General features: G+C 39.7%; 2 protein-coding genes across 2 annotated transcripts; one reads left to right on the forward strand and one right to left on the reverse strand.

Moving 5' to 3' along the window:
- Positions 1-3,063: 3,063 nt before the first annotated feature.
- On the reverse strand, positions 3,064-4,333 carry LOC140935043 (adrenocorticotropic hormone receptor-like). Its single transcript, XM_073384578.1, has one exon. The coding sequence runs from the start codon at positions 4,185-4,187 to the stop codon at positions 3,123-3,125; it is 1,065 nt and encodes a 354-aa protein (XP_073240679.1). The 5' UTR covers positions 4,188-4,333; the 3' UTR covers positions 3,064-3,122.
- A 6,803-nt stretch (positions 4,334-11,136) lies between these two features.
- LOC140932847 (D(1A) dopamine receptor-like) lies at positions 11,137-16,311 on the forward strand. Its single transcript, XM_073382351.1, has 2 exons — positions 11,137-11,316; positions 14,530-16,311. The coding sequence occupies exon 2, from the start codon at positions 14,568-14,570 to the stop codon at positions 15,600-15,602; it is 1,035 nt and encodes a 344-aa protein (XP_073238452.1). The 5' UTR covers positions 11,137-11,316; positions 14,530-14,567; the 3' UTR covers positions 15,603-16,311.
- Positions 16,312-16,491: the final 180 nt, after the last annotated feature.

Raw genomic sequence — 16,491 nt, forward strand, 5'->3', positions numbered from 1 at the left:
GTACTGAGAGGAATATATATGAATTTCATATGCTCTTTATATTTTTAAGAATGTCATTTACAAAAAACAGGGTTTTGCCTTCAAATCTGGACATAGGCTGAGCACGTATGTACTGACGGTGACCAGTCTGATTTGTTGTTGTTTATCAGTATGAGTAACCTTAAATCGCTATCCTCGGCGTCAAATTTTATGAACTGTTATCCACTTAATTAATCTTCACCTTGGACTGGCACCTTGTTGTGGTGACAAGGCCGTTGCCTGACCACCGCAGGCTCCCCGATTGAATGTATTCCCGAATAAGAATACGCAAAAGTTTTGTTAAAAACCTCTTGTGCCGTGATTTTTGGACCACTTAAACTGGACGATCGGAATATCTTATTTCAAACAGATTTATAGACACTGCAATGCAATGAATTCCAAAACTACAAATGATTTCTAGAGTTTATCCCATCTCTTCTTATTTCGGAATACTCAAACGCGCCCAAATTGGAGACACTACTCAGATCGAACTTGGAATGTAAAATGTTGTTTTTTTAGGGGAGGAATAAACCGGAGTACCGGGGAAAAATCTCTTGGATAATAAATGAGAACCTGCAAAAAACACAACCGGGCCATTGACATTGGTGCGCCACCCCTTCCCCCCTTCCTCGTAAATACTTTGTTGATTACATAATCGAGACGCCTGCAAAAAAATCATAGTGGTACTTGTAATCCTGCATGATTACTTAGAATATTTTTTATTCTACTTTGCGCTGTCGAGCCTTTTTGTCCCATCGACAATGTAGGTTTATAATTAATGAACGTATATTTCAATGGGAGGTTTAATATCATTACAAAAAGAGTTTATAATTATCATGGTTTGGCAGGCCCTTCTTCGACATCCTCCGTTGAAGAGAGTTCATGGGGCTAAAATTGTTACATAACTGTTTATAGTCATATCGTATTTAGGCGATACTCTTTGCCGCGCTCAACTCTTGCCAGTGGTAACGAATGCGATGTAGTACATTCTGTCTAAATTTAGGGGCATATCGCTGTTAGGAAAGAGCAACAAAATGTCGTTCAGATAATTTACTGAAGTACTTATGGGGCCAAGAGCATCGGGTCATAATTTATGGGTTTGTAAAATGTTTAGTAAATTTTATTGTTGAAGCCTTTTAGAGGAGAAAATTAAAACCTCGATTGCTCTTTTCTGCGGAAAATTAGTAAGTTTTTATTTATGGTACTATTATGCAACACTGTGGTTGACGTGCAAAAGCAAACACTTTGTTGTTGTTTTTGTCTGGTGGCAGCACTGCACGCACGCGGAGCAAGATCACTCAACATTTGACTTCACAGTTTTAATAGTGGACCGAACCGAACTGAAATACTTCGAATCAAACGTCGTCAGCTCAGTACCTGCCGTTACGCGATATTGTCTCCGTCGCAGACCCCTGCGGGCAAAATACTTCTAGAACAGGAAATATCCGTATACCTGTTATATGCCTATTATATGCTACTTTTCGACGAGTCGACTAAAGACAATTCGTTCGAAAAGTAGTGCGACAACAATGTCCTTTTGTCTTTTCAAGTGGCTCTCAAATCATCACCATGGTATTAGCTCGGATAAAATCTCCAAGCCGTTTCTCGTTCTTATATTTTAAATCATCAATAACGTTAATATCGTTTAATGGAGGATTTGAAATCGAGACTAACAATGTTCCAGCTAGCGTTCAGAGCGGGACTAGAACTGGAGGCCTCTGAGTTGTAAGTTGTTCAGCGCTCTAACCTCTCGGCCACGACGCCTCGCTAAGGCTACGTGCACTGAACGCACACAACATTGTTGGTCAACAACTCTCAACATTGTTGTCATTGTTGGGTGTTACATGTCGCGTCCGTTTGCACACCTTGTTGCGTGTTGTTGGGAGTTGTTGCGCAAAGTTTGAAACCAGTCAAACTTTTAGCTACGTGCTGACGAAAGCATTAACTCCCAGCAATGCTTGGGCGGGAGTTGGAATTGTTAGTTAACAATGTTGCGTCCATTTGCACGGGGTTTAAGGGTCAGAGCTAAATGTACGCTTTACAAAGGTGTCCGTATTATAGAGGCAAGGAATATCAGGATAAAGTTCGAAATCTTTAAGAACGAGAACTGACGGTAATAGGGTCGTGTCTTAATTACAGACGGGTCTGTATCATAGACGTAGGGATTATGGAATTGTATGAAGTTAAAAATCTTCAGGGCCATGTGGACTCTCCGCAGGAAAAGGCAAAGGCGCGTTATAGATTTTTAATTATTATTATTATTGTTATTGATAGGGAGGTGTCCGTGTTTTGTCCATTACGAAGTCCTTAGTTTTCCACGGTTAATTCTTGGCAAATTGTCCACAATCTATGCCCCATGCTGGCAAGAAGTCCTTATACTTGTTTACATTGTGATATAACCGAAACAGGCATAAAACCACTTTCCTTGATCTTCCTTGGCTAAACAGTTTATTATAGTTTTGGGTATTAAAATGGCAAATTACAGTCAGCAGGTTCTTAAGCCACCGTCCGTAGGTTTTTTCACGCGGGTTTTACAGTCCAAATCTTTCTTTGTTCCAAATTGCTGTCTAAAAGGTGACTAGAAGTATCAGAGCACCTTCCAGATCTTCTTGTTCGCTCGCGAGGTGTTCTTATTATAAGTGGTTTTCGCGCCAGATCAGATATACGCATACGCCACTCGCTCCAGACTACACGATTTACGATTTTCAATCTAGAACAAAGCTAGTTTTCAGTCCACATGATACCAGAATGAAATTTCGTACGAGAAGGAGAATCTCATTCGGAATGAAAACCGGAATGACTTATGGGAGAGCGAAGTGTCGTTTTGGTATCATGTGTACCATAAGTTTTATAATAAAACCAGCTGAGCCTGTTGGGTCAGTGCTCGTTGTCTCTCTTGTTGCTCTTCAGTTCACTTTTGCAACAAGCATAGTAATTATGACGAAGATTAATGGCTGAAATGGTGACGATATCCCAAATTGTAGGTTATTGATGGAAAAATGAAATGAAATCGACGTACTATCCCATGAGTTGCCTCATGACATGATTTAAAATGTTTTAAATGGTAAGCTCTCTAGAATTCTTCCTAAATATCACTGACGACCCTATACACACGTTACGTAGAGGTTAGTTTCTAGCTGTTGGTCTTTTGTCCTACTTAAAACGTCTAGATTGTCAAGTCTTGAGTTGGTTACGTATGCCTGCTTTTCTGTTGTAGTGAGACCATTGGCGCTAATCGTTACTCTATAAGCAACTGACTGCATTTCACGCCCGCGGCGCTCATGTACAGCTGCTGATTTAGAACAGATGGCAGCAATCGCTCTTCGAAAGGAGGGCATTCTCCAAGCGTACAAGAACTGGTTCACAGCGCAGTTGACCAAAGTTAAAAGAAACTGAAGATCCCGTAGCCAGTGAACGTAGTTGCAGTCACATTCTTTGCCGCAGAAATTTAAAAGGTAAATCATTACACATGATGGTATTAAACACAGTATGAAAAATGAAATGATTAAGTGGAAGGCTTTTGTTAGTTTCTTTTCCATTCTGATCACTTTTGAAGCAAAATGAGCCTGCCTAAATGAACGCCATCTGGAGATTTGAACTCTCAGTTTGTGATACATGCGGCTATATGAGAACGTCACAATAACAAACGTCACAATGACGGCAGTGTTGGCAAAAATAAACGCCGATAGGTAAAATCCAGTGACGAAGTAGATGCATGGCAGTGAAAAAGATGATATCCAAATTAGGGCTGATATATAAGCCACAGAACGGCAAGAAAGCTTCCTTCTGATGGACACGACCGTAAGATACCTGTCCAAGGTTAGGGCCGAAAGACTCAGAAGTGACGCTGTGCATGAGATGAAATACGAAAGATGAACTACCCATACTGTGTTCATGACATTTTCATAGTCAAGAGCCTCAAAAACATGCCAAATGACGAATGCAGGTTCTGTTATAATTCCCACAATAGCGTCACTCAGAGCGAGTTGGAGAATGAAGAAGTTGAAAGAATGAGATAATTCATGATAAGGGTCCTTGAGAATAGCGATGCAAATGAGTATGTTACCAGGGACTGTTACTAGGCACATCACCATGGAAACTACTGATGTCATCACCGAGACGGCAAATGGTGCTTGCACATCTTCACATAGATCTCTTACAAACGCCATTTTCTTTGTCACACACCAAGTAACTTGTGACTTCTGCAGTCATTCAATGTAAAGCACTGCAGTAAATTGTTAGAAATATCATCTTGTCGAGGGTCCCGGAACATGTTCTCTTGCTGTAAAACATGTTTCACTTTTCAGACCACAGCGATCTGGAAACATAATAAATTACATCAAATTCTAAATGGGAAGTGAAGTATTCGGTTAAACACGCTGCTTTATAAAAGAAATTGCTTAACTGAACAACCAATACGAAAGCTCTAAACGAACCTGAATATTGGCAAAAAAAAAACGTAAAACATCAGCGTTACATTTTGCTAACTGTATTTAAAGTTCATATTTTGAATCAAGAGAATAGTTCAGTTCTCTCTATTGTTTAAATTGATCTACCTGACCTTCCGGGTTCTGTCAAGAGAACCGATAAACAGCCGACATTTTGCGTAGCCACCACTAGTTTCTCGCGAAATGACGTGCAAGTAAGGAACGAGCGCAAAGATTCCATACTGATGATGTGTTGTTACCCAGATCTGGGTAGTGCTTTTGAGTGGTTGAAGCAAGTTTCCCTCGCGGCAGGACCAATCTAGCCTGCGAGCAAGCTCTCCGGGGCGCCCCGCCGCCAGAACACCCCGAAGAGCTTGCTCGCAGGCTAAACCAATCAGAAGCACAACCCAGATACGGTGAGATTATGGAATTTCTGCGCTCGTTCCTCAGACATCACTTCGTGGAAAAACCAGTGGTGGCGTCGCAAAATGTCAACTGTTTCTTCAGGCTGTTGTAGGTTATCTTTTGTCCCTCGTACACTTCAGTCAATGAATCTCGTCTCCAGGTCGTTCTCGGTTTCAGCTAAATCCATCCATACCGAGAGCCACATGGTGGCGAGTTTTAGCTGCACGAAAGGTTGCACGTCTTTGAAATTAAACCTGAAGTAGTTGCTTCCGTGCTGTTGAATTAAAATTTATCCCACTCAATTAAGTCGTGAGTATATCATTATTTTTTTTAATCCACAGGGGCATTTCTATTGAATTTCGTCATAGTGATTTTTCTTCTCGCAAGGACAAGAGGAAACACTTATTTTGAGGTTCCTTTTGCTGGGCTGTTCAATTTACAAAATATGCCGTCATTAAAAATTGAGCACTCTAATCTTGATTATGGCTTTCAAACCTATAAGAATCGACTTTGGTGCAAGAAAGGTTGATAGGTTGGTTTCAATGACTCTCGGGATTTTATCATGCTCCGCTGATCCGGTAGGTTTATGTCATTTAAGTCAGTTCGAAATGAACTCGTGCATAAAGTCGTATCTCCTCAAATGCAGAGTCCAAAAAACATCAAAGGCGAATAAATGTATTACAGGGAATTCAAAAACTAACAAATTAAAAAAAAAACCGTGAAAAGCTGCAAGCTGCTCGACGTGAGTTAGTCAAAGTTTAACTGAATTTGTCTGAAAGATCACTGTCATTGCGCGGCACATAGTAAATATAAAACTCGTTAAGCCATTCTTCCAGACTTATACAGGTTCGAAAACAGACCGGTAGCCTTTCGTGTACGTGATAAAATCTAACCGTATTCTCCCCAAACACAGAGTTGATCGGAGTTGATTTCGATTGGTAGAAAAACCGAAAATTCACCGAAATGTGATTTTTTTAGTGGGCCGGCCATCTTGAACCGTCAGCGAGTATTAATTCCCACTCATCTGTGTCATGTCAGTCTTTGTTTTTGCTTATAGCCGAAAAACGATTTTGTGTTTCGTCCCTCAGACTTCTGAGCTGAGTTTATCGCTCAGGGTAAGTGATACAGCATCTTAGTTCATATTCAGGCGGCAAAGAACTGAAATATGACGAGCAACAACGTTTGAAACTTAGACCCAGCAGAATATAATATAGTAAAATACACCTGACTGTGTACTTTGAGTAAAATGCGGGCATACTTGTAAAAGAAACACAACATTAAATGGGAAAAACTTTTATAAACTTGCAAAATGTTCGTACCTGTATTGATATCTGAATAAAACTGAACTGGACAAGGATTCCTGTGCTCAGATGTAAGTTCTTTAACCATTGCCAAAATTAATTGTTCTGTTCTGTCGCGACCTGCGTTATAATTGTCTGCGGTCGTACGTGCATATTTCTTTATCCCCAAGGAATGCAAAGTGGTTTCTTTGTCCTTCAAGGGTCAGATACTTGGCAAAAACAATAAAGTTTTTTCCCTTTCGGTTTAAATGTTGGTCGCAAGGATGAGCGCAAACAACATACAGAGACGAACTGAATGACTTCTTAGAGCGTGAAACTCTGCTATACTATTGTAGCTATACCGGCCCTTAACCCTATTTCAGACTTGGACCAGTGTTCTCAAGAGACGAACGATGGAATAATTATTACCCAATCCCAGACCTTGCAAATACCATTTGACATTAGATGTGGGCATCTTGAGCTTTGTGATTAATGTGCGTATCAATGGTTCGCTATAAACCCGGCTTCAATTTTGATACCTTTTCCTAGTCGCTTTTCAATTGCATATTCATCGATGTGATATTCGCCTGTCATATCTTTGCTATCAAATACTCCGTTAAGGGGCTTGATAATATCGTGAATTGTGTATAATGGTATTGGTGATTTATTATCGATCAAGATAGAAGGATAACATTTTGAGATATCTAATGATACCAGATTATCAGGTGCCGGTTCTGTTGAACACCATTGTAGTGCTTGAGGATAGAAATCATCAAGTACTTCCCTTGTTTTGGTGTCATATTGAGATTCTGGTAGATAGCCTCTCATGTGTTTGAAGAATGATGTTGCTAACGACGTGATATGTATATTTTGTATAACCGTTCACAGATTGATTTACGGTTTTTATATTCGTTGTTAAGGACATACATGTTATTCTTGTGATCCATAAAGCCATCTAATCTGCCATTATTATCGTAATAGAGGTATTCGACAAAGTAATTAGTCCTGATCATATATGTTTCAATAATAGGTTCTATTTTTGTGTCCAGTGGTAACATGATTACATGATTCTCGATTGTCGATAGTGTTGGTTTGTCTTTTGGTTTGGCAACAATCTCGTCATCCTCATCGTCAACCAGATCTTGATACATGATGGAATTACTCGATTTATTTGACCATTTCATGTCTGTCATATATTTCCATAAATTGTCTGCACCACCTTGATTAGCTTGTGTGGCAATATGTTTGAGGTGGTTATGTTGAATAGGGTATAGATGGTGGTCTTTAATAAAGAATACGAGACACACATTTCTATTATTTTTACTCGCAATGTTTTTCATAAATTTGCGCCACGTTGAATCATATGCATGGATTGACACGTTTGGATGACAATGACGAGCCCATTTTACTAACTCTTGTGCTGTCATCATAGGAAAACTTGCCGCATATTCTTCTAACTCGTCTGATAACTTTTGGTACGAATATTTCTGGAATTCCTTCTCACCCTTGCAGTTGTACCAAACAGTTCCAGAGAACACCAAACGGTTCCGTTATCATTTTTTTTTTTAATTTTAGGATTAGAGGGATTTGAAGGATTGAGGAATTTGGCCTCCACACATATCTATATAGATTAGAGACTAGAGTATGGAGTACCCCTCCCGGAACCAGAGTTACTCAGTTATTGTTGTCCCAAAAACAGCTTGTTATTGCGTATATATATGTTGCTTGTTTTTAAGTATGCGCCTTGCTTGTATTTTAGGCTCAGCATTAGGCTATTGTTATAAAACAATGCCAAGGTACTCTTTAAAACGGGGTTAACATGTTGGTCATGGTTGATCAAACAACATCTTACACTGTCAAATGGTGTCTAAACAGATTTTAAAAAACTGCTGTAAACCCGGGGGTACTCCCTAAAATAGCCTTTAAGATACCCGAAAGGGGGACCTGTTTTAGGCTTCTGGTATATGAAAGGGTAGGGATTTCACTAGTTGTACAGTAAATTATAAAGGGTAGGGAAATGTTTTATTTTGGTCTGTCCAGGCCCAAAAGGGCTAGCCTGCCCCGCAGACTTTCTTTGGGGTTCGTCAGGGCAGGAACGCGTGACGAACCCCTAAGAACGTCTGCGTTGGAGGATACAAAAGGGCCGGCTACGATGTATTTCATGGCTGTGAAAAATTTGAGAAAACGTTCTGGCCCCAGTTGTTCAAAACATGGATAACGCGCAATCCACTGGATAACAAAATATGGCTTCCCTAATACCTATTATCCACCGGGATCACAGTGATTTATCCCGTCGATAGCGTTAACCGGGGCTTGGTTTTATTATTAATTTTATTCAGATCACGGAGTTTTAAAGACAGTGCATTTACAGCAGATAAATGGGATTCAAACCCTCTGAACTAGGTACTATGTATGTGATAGAGGTGTCATTTGTCAATAGAAGGTGTACGAAAGGGGTACCTTTTCTGTCAAAAATAAGGGGTTGGACCTCGTAGAGGAGCCTCCCAGTGCAAAGCTTCGTTGAGTACCCCGAGTAAATTTAAAAATCAGTAGCAATCACCTCCAAACATGATTACTTATAATGACGTCAAACAAGCAAACCAAAGCACAAGTAATTACTCCCAAGTTAAGCAAGCATGTCGATGTCACACTGAAATATACATATTCTGGAAGGAATATTCATTTGACTGAATGTTCAGTTCGTTCTTCACATTTCTTGAGATTCACATGCACGCATCAGAAGAAAACGTTCTATTCTACAAAGACTAATCGAGATGCCATTACCCATGTCACTAGCATGTCAGAGAAGAGAAGAAAAATACCTGCATAACAGGTGGTTACGAACTCAAAATGATTTTGTTCGTTCTTAACTGTGATTTGGACTCCGCTATCTTGACCACACTTTTGGGTGTTTCAAAGAGACACCAATTCTGCACACCTAACATTATAGTGGTCAACGCGACGGCTAGCCTACTGCATTCGAAGTTTCGAATTCTAAACATCACAAAAACCAAAATTCACAGCGTTGATACCATCAAAATTCTGCGCCGATACTGAGAAATATGTGCGAGTCGACCACAACGCCAAAATGATTGAATTGTAAAGACTGGCTTTCACTCGAAGCATTCGTCGGTGTCGTTCAAGTCAAATGTCACTACCCAAGCCCCATCAAATGACTGTTAAAATCTCTCGAGGTTATTCTGAAACATACAGGGGCGTTGCTACAGAGCCGTTCTGTGTCGTCACGCAACGCCTCTTTCATAGAACGGCTGTACAGTTTTCCAAACCGTCTTAACGTAGGCGACACAAGGTTGACTAAATTTTCGCCTTCGTGTGTTTGCGTAATCGAGGCAACGCGGGGGAAAAACAACAGCTTTTGTTTTGAACAGAGTCACTAGGAGAGTTTGCACTATTTCAGCAATGCCTTCTTTGCCTCTTTTTTTCAGTTTTGCGCTTTTTTCCCCGGTTTTTTTGTGGCAAATATATAATCGAAAGTTTAACTGACTGAATACAGTAAAAAACGCGAGTGTAAGAACCAACATATTTTAAGTCTGGCAAAATAGATTCTTGTATTTTTGGATAGTTATTGGCGATTCTGGATAGTTATTTAGGTTCATATTTTTTTATGAAGAAGACACAGGTCTTGATCAACAGAAGAATGAATAAACTTGGGTTTAGTCCTCAGATATGTAGTATGTAATCACAAGTGTATCATGGTAAACTTAAGAAAACTGTACGTGTACATGTGCATTGTTATCTATCAGTATGTATGTAAATTTGCTATCTCAAAGTCAAATTCAGAATGTTCATCATAGTTTAACTGTACTGTACCCACCATATAAGAAAGAAAATTCATTCCAAAATAACAAGATTTTTTTTTTAGTCGACAAAAGGATTATACAAAGATAGGTTAATCACCGAAATTTCAGCTTCCAAAGAGCTTTCCAACTCTATGAAATTCTCGTCTAAAGTAGCATGAAATTCCAGATCTGGTGGCCGCCATCTTGGAGAACTCTTAGCAGCCTAGTGACGAGTGTGAGACGTCAATGCGCTCAATCTAAATTTGTTAAATCACTTGAAACTTCTTGTTTCTTCGTTTCGGAGCTGCACAAGAAGTCATGACCACAAAAAACACAATCCGAAACGAAGGAAAAAGAAGTGTTGAGTGTTGAGCGTAAGCCGCGAGAAATAGAAACTCTTCGTCCCCACTCCCTTTTTTGGATCACGGCTCTGCCGCCAAAACTTTAATCGCGCACCGAGACAATACCGCCAGCTACGCAGGTCAGGTCTGCCCCTGATTGTGCCAATCATATTTCGAACACTAGCCTGTGCAGACGCCCCCCTCCCCTCAGAAAAAATCGGGGAGCGAGACCGATTTTTTTTTCACACAGCCGAAATATTGTTCTAAAAAAGCAATGCACGTTGTCGCCTGCCTGCAACACCACACGTCTTCTATTTTGCGCCCTTTCCGTAGAATGTTTTTGTAGGAAGTATCCATTATCGCCTGTGAACGCTAATTAGTCTTTTTTTTATAACTGTTTGGCCTAGAGATCTAACTTTCCGATAAGATGCACCCAGAGCCCTACAACAACTCCTTTCGTTTTCGAACCCATAGCTGTTCAATGAATTAAAGAATGGCAAAATAAAAAGGAAAGCTGTCATGCTTCACTTTAAGCCGATTGCGGAAGTGTACAGTTGTTTACGGTTCTTTTCTTGCTTCATTTCTTTTTAATTATGTTCTAAATACACTGCTAAGTGTGAGTCGTGTATAACCGCCGCTTTTTCTCGCCTTCTACCCCACCCTCCTGATCTCACTCTACAGCCCTTGGCTAGAAAGTACGCACAGTTCAGAATCTTTTATTATATGTTTCTTACTAAAAAAGGAAAAACATAAAGCATTCGGATACAGTTTATATTTTGTCTGGGTAAGGCGTGCCAGTTCATCCACTTGACCTGGAAGGGAGCTGTCAGCACTATTAAAATTCCACATCACATAGCCCATATTTTACTGTGACCTATTGAGACCTACGAAGGTTAGGCTCGATCGTTGTGGCAAGTCTTCCTCGATGAGGACGCGAGTTTGCACGGATTATAGACTCGAGGGAAATCAACTCTATTATGGCATCAAAAAGGGCAGAATCGTAACTCCACAAGCAAATATCATTTTCGTCGAAACTGAGTGACTGGTGGGTAAAATTATATTAGGGTATTCTCGTGTTTAATTTTGCGGAGATCGAGAAGACAAGTCTAACTGTCAGTATTATATAACTGTAACTACTCCAAGTTTTAGCTCTCACCTAGTAGTAGACCAACTGAACGTTTTAGCAGATATTCGTATTAAAATCAGTACAGACATCTGTTTGAGATGCTTGCTGGGAGACTTTTTGATGTGATCCAGCCGATAGAATCTGGGTTCAAAATGGAACATAAAAAGTATTACTCTACATAAGTAACAAGAGTCTCACAATAAGTTCAGGTGAAAGTTGGACAAATTGATTTTTGTTTTATGAATGCTATGGTTCGTTTCGGGCCGTTATAACTTCAGCATCGAGACGGTGATCCATCATTTAGAGTTCATTTGTACATGTATTTGTCAGACAGTTTTTTCGTGCCTGTCATTGCGTTAGCTGACAACAAAACCAAATGTATCGATTAATTTGCCGGTCACGCAGGCGGTTTCTTGTTTAGCTTGAATTATGGGCATCTGAGAGTAACAGAATAGTGGCTTCAAATAAATGACCCATGTGATATAGAGAATGTATCTTTCCTGGTTCCATGATTATATTTCTTAGAATTATGAAGTCTCCACCACACGTGACGTCTTTGTGGGAACACAACCCACTGGCCTCAGCTGTGACCTTAATGGGGCTTAATCAAAAGCAATGGCTTGTTGTGTGCTTCCTTGTTTAACAAGCAATGAAATGGTGTTGGAGCAGTAAAGATGCATAACTGAACGTAAAATTGGCACAAAGAAAAGTATACTCCACTTTTGGCCAATCAAAATACCCGCTCCCCACTCCCCCCCCCCCCCCCCCCCCACCAAAATAAATGTCCCTAAGTAATACTGGTCTGCCATGACACCTCCCGATTTTAGTATTTTCTTTGATATCATAAAAAGCGGACAACGCTGATTCTGAAATAGTGTTCGCTAGTTCCTAGATGATGAGATGAAACCACTTGTCCTGACTAACGGGAAGTGACCTAAGGAGGGGTTTCTTGAGAGATCCTGTGTCTCACCAGACATTGTCTCAAGGTTTCTTTGCAAAATGCTATAGAGAAAAATATTGCTGATTGTAAAGATGTGGCAAATTATACAAATTACTGTTAGAATTTATAAAAGAACTCTATTTTTTTTTGCGCACATGATATGTTTTAAAGGACACTAAGCTACGTCTTTGATGACTTTAAGATTTAGACATGACTATTTTCTTACGTTTTTTTCTCACAGCTTTCCTTTTTTGGTAAGATTACGCTTCTCATGTTGCGCGTCAATTCTTAGATTCTTTTCATCTTTCTCTTTAAGGCCAGCTTTGCAGTCTCGCCGTCATGATTAAGTTCGTCCAGTTTGCCGAACTTCGTTCGGATTGGTACCAAGGCCCTGAGTAAATATGTTTTAAAAACACTTCAGTAACACTTCTACTCGCAACCCGCTATTAACTTTTCGGATTCTGTTGACTCAAGGTTCTTAACCGGGGTATTTGCAGTAACCAGAGATGACCTGTGTGGCATAGGTGGTCTCGCTGTTTAGGCGGTCACGCAACGCTTAGCGGTATTGCGTGACGAAGCAAATAACGGCTTGATAGGAGACAAGAGCAACTCGTAATGGGTATTGTAGCATTACGAGATAATTGTACTCTAAAGCACTCCCCAGTAGAAAGGCCACAAATGTAAGAGATTAGTCCGTAAGTAATGAACAATTTTTAACGTTGTACTCAAAATGTTTGTATGGCCACAAAAGAATGTGCATAAAATAACGTAAAAACAAAAGGTATATCTATAAATGAGATCTTTGTGTACAGTTTTCCGTTGTTCAGGTTACAATATATTTACCAGCCCGTAGAAATTAATTATTCAGTATAACTTGGTACGATTAGACTAGATTTTATTCATCAGTTACTGTTTTTGGGAAATATGTGGCGAGAAGCAAAATTTTGTGGGTGTAAATGGTGGCAGGACTTGTAGACAACTGAAGGTGCTGGTGATTGTCAGTAAGTTAAAATAGTTAAATTAGTTCCTATTAAAATTTATGTACATGTAGTTTTCGAAAAAATGGTGTTTAGAAGGAAATGCAATTGATGAGTAGACCTCGTAAACATTCAAATAGGATAAGGCATATATCTTTATTATACCGGAAATTGGAAAACATCATTGATGTACGTGCACCATGTATGGAATGGTTTTAAGGGTTTAGCCTGGAAAAGTGCCATTAAAGACAGTAAAGAGATAAGCAAATGAAGCCCATCTTTTTTAGACCACAAGTAGTCTCTCTTTTGACTTAGTCCGTCGAGCGAAAAGTTTATAAAAGGAATTTATCCAGAGAGGTATCAAGATCTTTTCTTGCGAAATGCTTGTGTATAGGGGATATGACGCCAAAAATAGCAATGATTTCTTCATTGCATTGTTTTCTTGGGTTAAAAAGTATTTTTAAGAAAGGTGAGATACTTTCTATGCGGTGACCGCTAGACGAACCAATGGGGTGTGATGTTTTCCAGTTGTTTCTATAAACACGAGTCACTTTTATATATTTTTCTAGGTACATGACTTTAATCAAAATATTTATAGAGAAAAGAGAAAGTCAAAATTAGGATTTTTATTTTAAGTTTTGAGTGACGCGAGTTTTGCTTAACATTACTAGGCTTAACCTTGCCTGAAACCTATATATAAACTATAGATTTTCTTTGCCTCTGTAAAGAAATCACCCAGAGCCTGAACTAGCTGTAGAGTGTTAACGCCAGCATGAGGAAGTTTAATTGACCTCGCTGAGCATCACGTTGAAACTGAAAATCGTTTTTTGTAAACAATTGGGTTTTCCTATCCTAAAACACGACAGGGCGTAGCGTGAGATTTTGCAGATGTACGCACGGGAAGAAGAATTAGAGCAGCGAAGGCGCTCCAAACTGGGGAAGGCGGGGGGGGGGGGGGGGGGGGGGGGTCTGGGGGCATATTATATAATACACAGGGTAACCCTTCCTCGCTTCAGAAACTAAAAGAAAACACATATTTTTTCCAGATTTCAGCTGTACGCACGGGCGTACATGTATGTATGCATCGACTGCCACACGCTTTTTTACTTTAGACTCAGTTTAAAAAGTGACCTTTTTGACCCCGACTAAAGTGTAAAAATACAATTTTTTACTGACATCCCTTTTTATAACAAGTATTCTTTTTCTTTAAAACAGGTGAGGGATGATGATATACTGAAACATCGCAAGTCATAATGCCCTTTGTCAAAAGTTTATGCGAGGAAACTTTGCCACCGTTTTCTCTGTCAGTGTTCACGGCGTCCATGTCTGGTCTTCTCTGTCTTATCACAGTACCTGGTAACGTCTTAGTGTGTGTTGCAATGCTAAAGGATCCATACAAAGAACTAAAAAATTCATTCAACTGTTTCGTACTGCAATTAGCAATCAGCGATCTTGTAGTTGGTGCAATCACAGAGCCCTCCTTCTTCGTTTTCCATACCAGAGAAGCAATGGGCTACTCAGTCATGCAAAATATCTGGCTTATTCACCTGCCGTTTTTTATCTCTTACACAGCGTCGATACTGAGCATCGCAGCTTTAACGCTTGATAGATATCTCACGGTGATGTCGCACTACAAGAGAGTGTTATCCACTAGTACAGTGACCTTGATATCAGTATTGATATGGGTGGTGTCTGTTTCTTTACCATGCTTTTACTTCATGATTGGCTTTTACATGTTTGCATTCTTGTTTATGAACATGGCCTTCATCATAGTTGTTAGTATACTAACGTTTTCCTATGCGCGAATTCATCACAGACTCAAGGCACAAATTTCTCGCTGGGACTCATTTTACCAGAAGGAGGTCAAATTAGACGCCATGTCGATGGAAAGAAACGTGAATCGCGCTTTTTACATCATTTTAGGAATATTCATGGTTTGTCTTTTCCCCTCTCTGGTTATGATATATGTCATCAATTTTTGCGACAGCTGCAACTGTACTTTAATTCACTGGTTAAGAGACTTGCAATTTTTATTTCCATTGATCAACTGCTCCTTAAACCAATTTTTATACGCCTGGAAAAGTCGAAACTTTCGACGCGCTATTTCTGCATTGTTGTGTAAAACTGTTTCTTACCGAATCACAGAGCCACCACACAGCCCTGATGGAATTACTTCTGCAAGCTTTAAATCCACGGATGAAATGGAATTACTTCCACTGGATCCTGTCAATCTTCTTATGGCGACCGAGAACGGGTGCGGAGAAATAAATCAAAACGTTTTTGACTAAAATTTCCTGCCTAAACCAGGAGACATCATATCGTGACTGAAATTAAGAATAAAGAGGAGAAATCGTTTTGTCTCGTTGCTATGGTAGCAAAATTTCTGGATCTCAACAAACCGTGGTTTTGCAAATATGGCAGAACAAAAAACGAAAAAATCGTCATGTATGACTTTCCTGTGCATAATTGTACTTAGCAACAAAATAGTAGCCCATGCTTTTTCTCCCATCTTTGGGACAATGGTTTGTCTGGTTTCCAGTCCTTCTACACTGTATTCCGAACAGGTTGGATCGGAGTGTGCGAACTGATTGGAGGCTAAGATCCTCCACCGTATTTTACGCCGCCACTTTTTCAGTGGTTTTCAACAGAAGAAAAAGACTCCACGAGGCTGTGCGGGGGACATTGGATGAAGTGCTTACAAGCGATTGCTGGAAAATCTTTAGACTGTTTTTTGGAGGGATAACAAAAGATGCATTAGCGTGTGATGAGTTGAATGTGTTGTGTTAAATGTTTAGTGTACTAAGTTATGACAGTTTTTAAGATAAAATTTTGCTGCTTCCCGTTTGTGCAGCCGTTTTAGAGTTACTATTAAATGAAGTTATTGTTGTAAACTGCGCATTAGCCATGAACTCCTCACAGAAATTTTTTATCTAGAGTAACTAAACCCATGAAAAGGATACTTTATGCAGGTAGCTATTAGTTAGCACCATAGTTAATTGAGTGGAATGGTTATGAAACCCGTCAGACTCATTTGTTATATGTTTTTGTGGACCTGAAAGTGCACAACGTTCAAAAGAATTCCTATCATTTTGATTGTATTGACCAATAAAAACGTTGCATTAATTTATTCCGTAACAATTTGCCAACAGAAAACAAAGGATTGTGCACTTTCAGGGT

This window comes from Porites lutea, chromosome 4 (assembly GCF_958299795.1).
Source record: "Porites lutea chromosome 4, jaPorLute2.1, whole genome shotgun sequence".
NCBI classification, from domain to species: Eukaryota; Metazoa; Cnidaria; class Anthozoa; order Scleractinia; family Poritidae; genus Porites; species Porites lutea.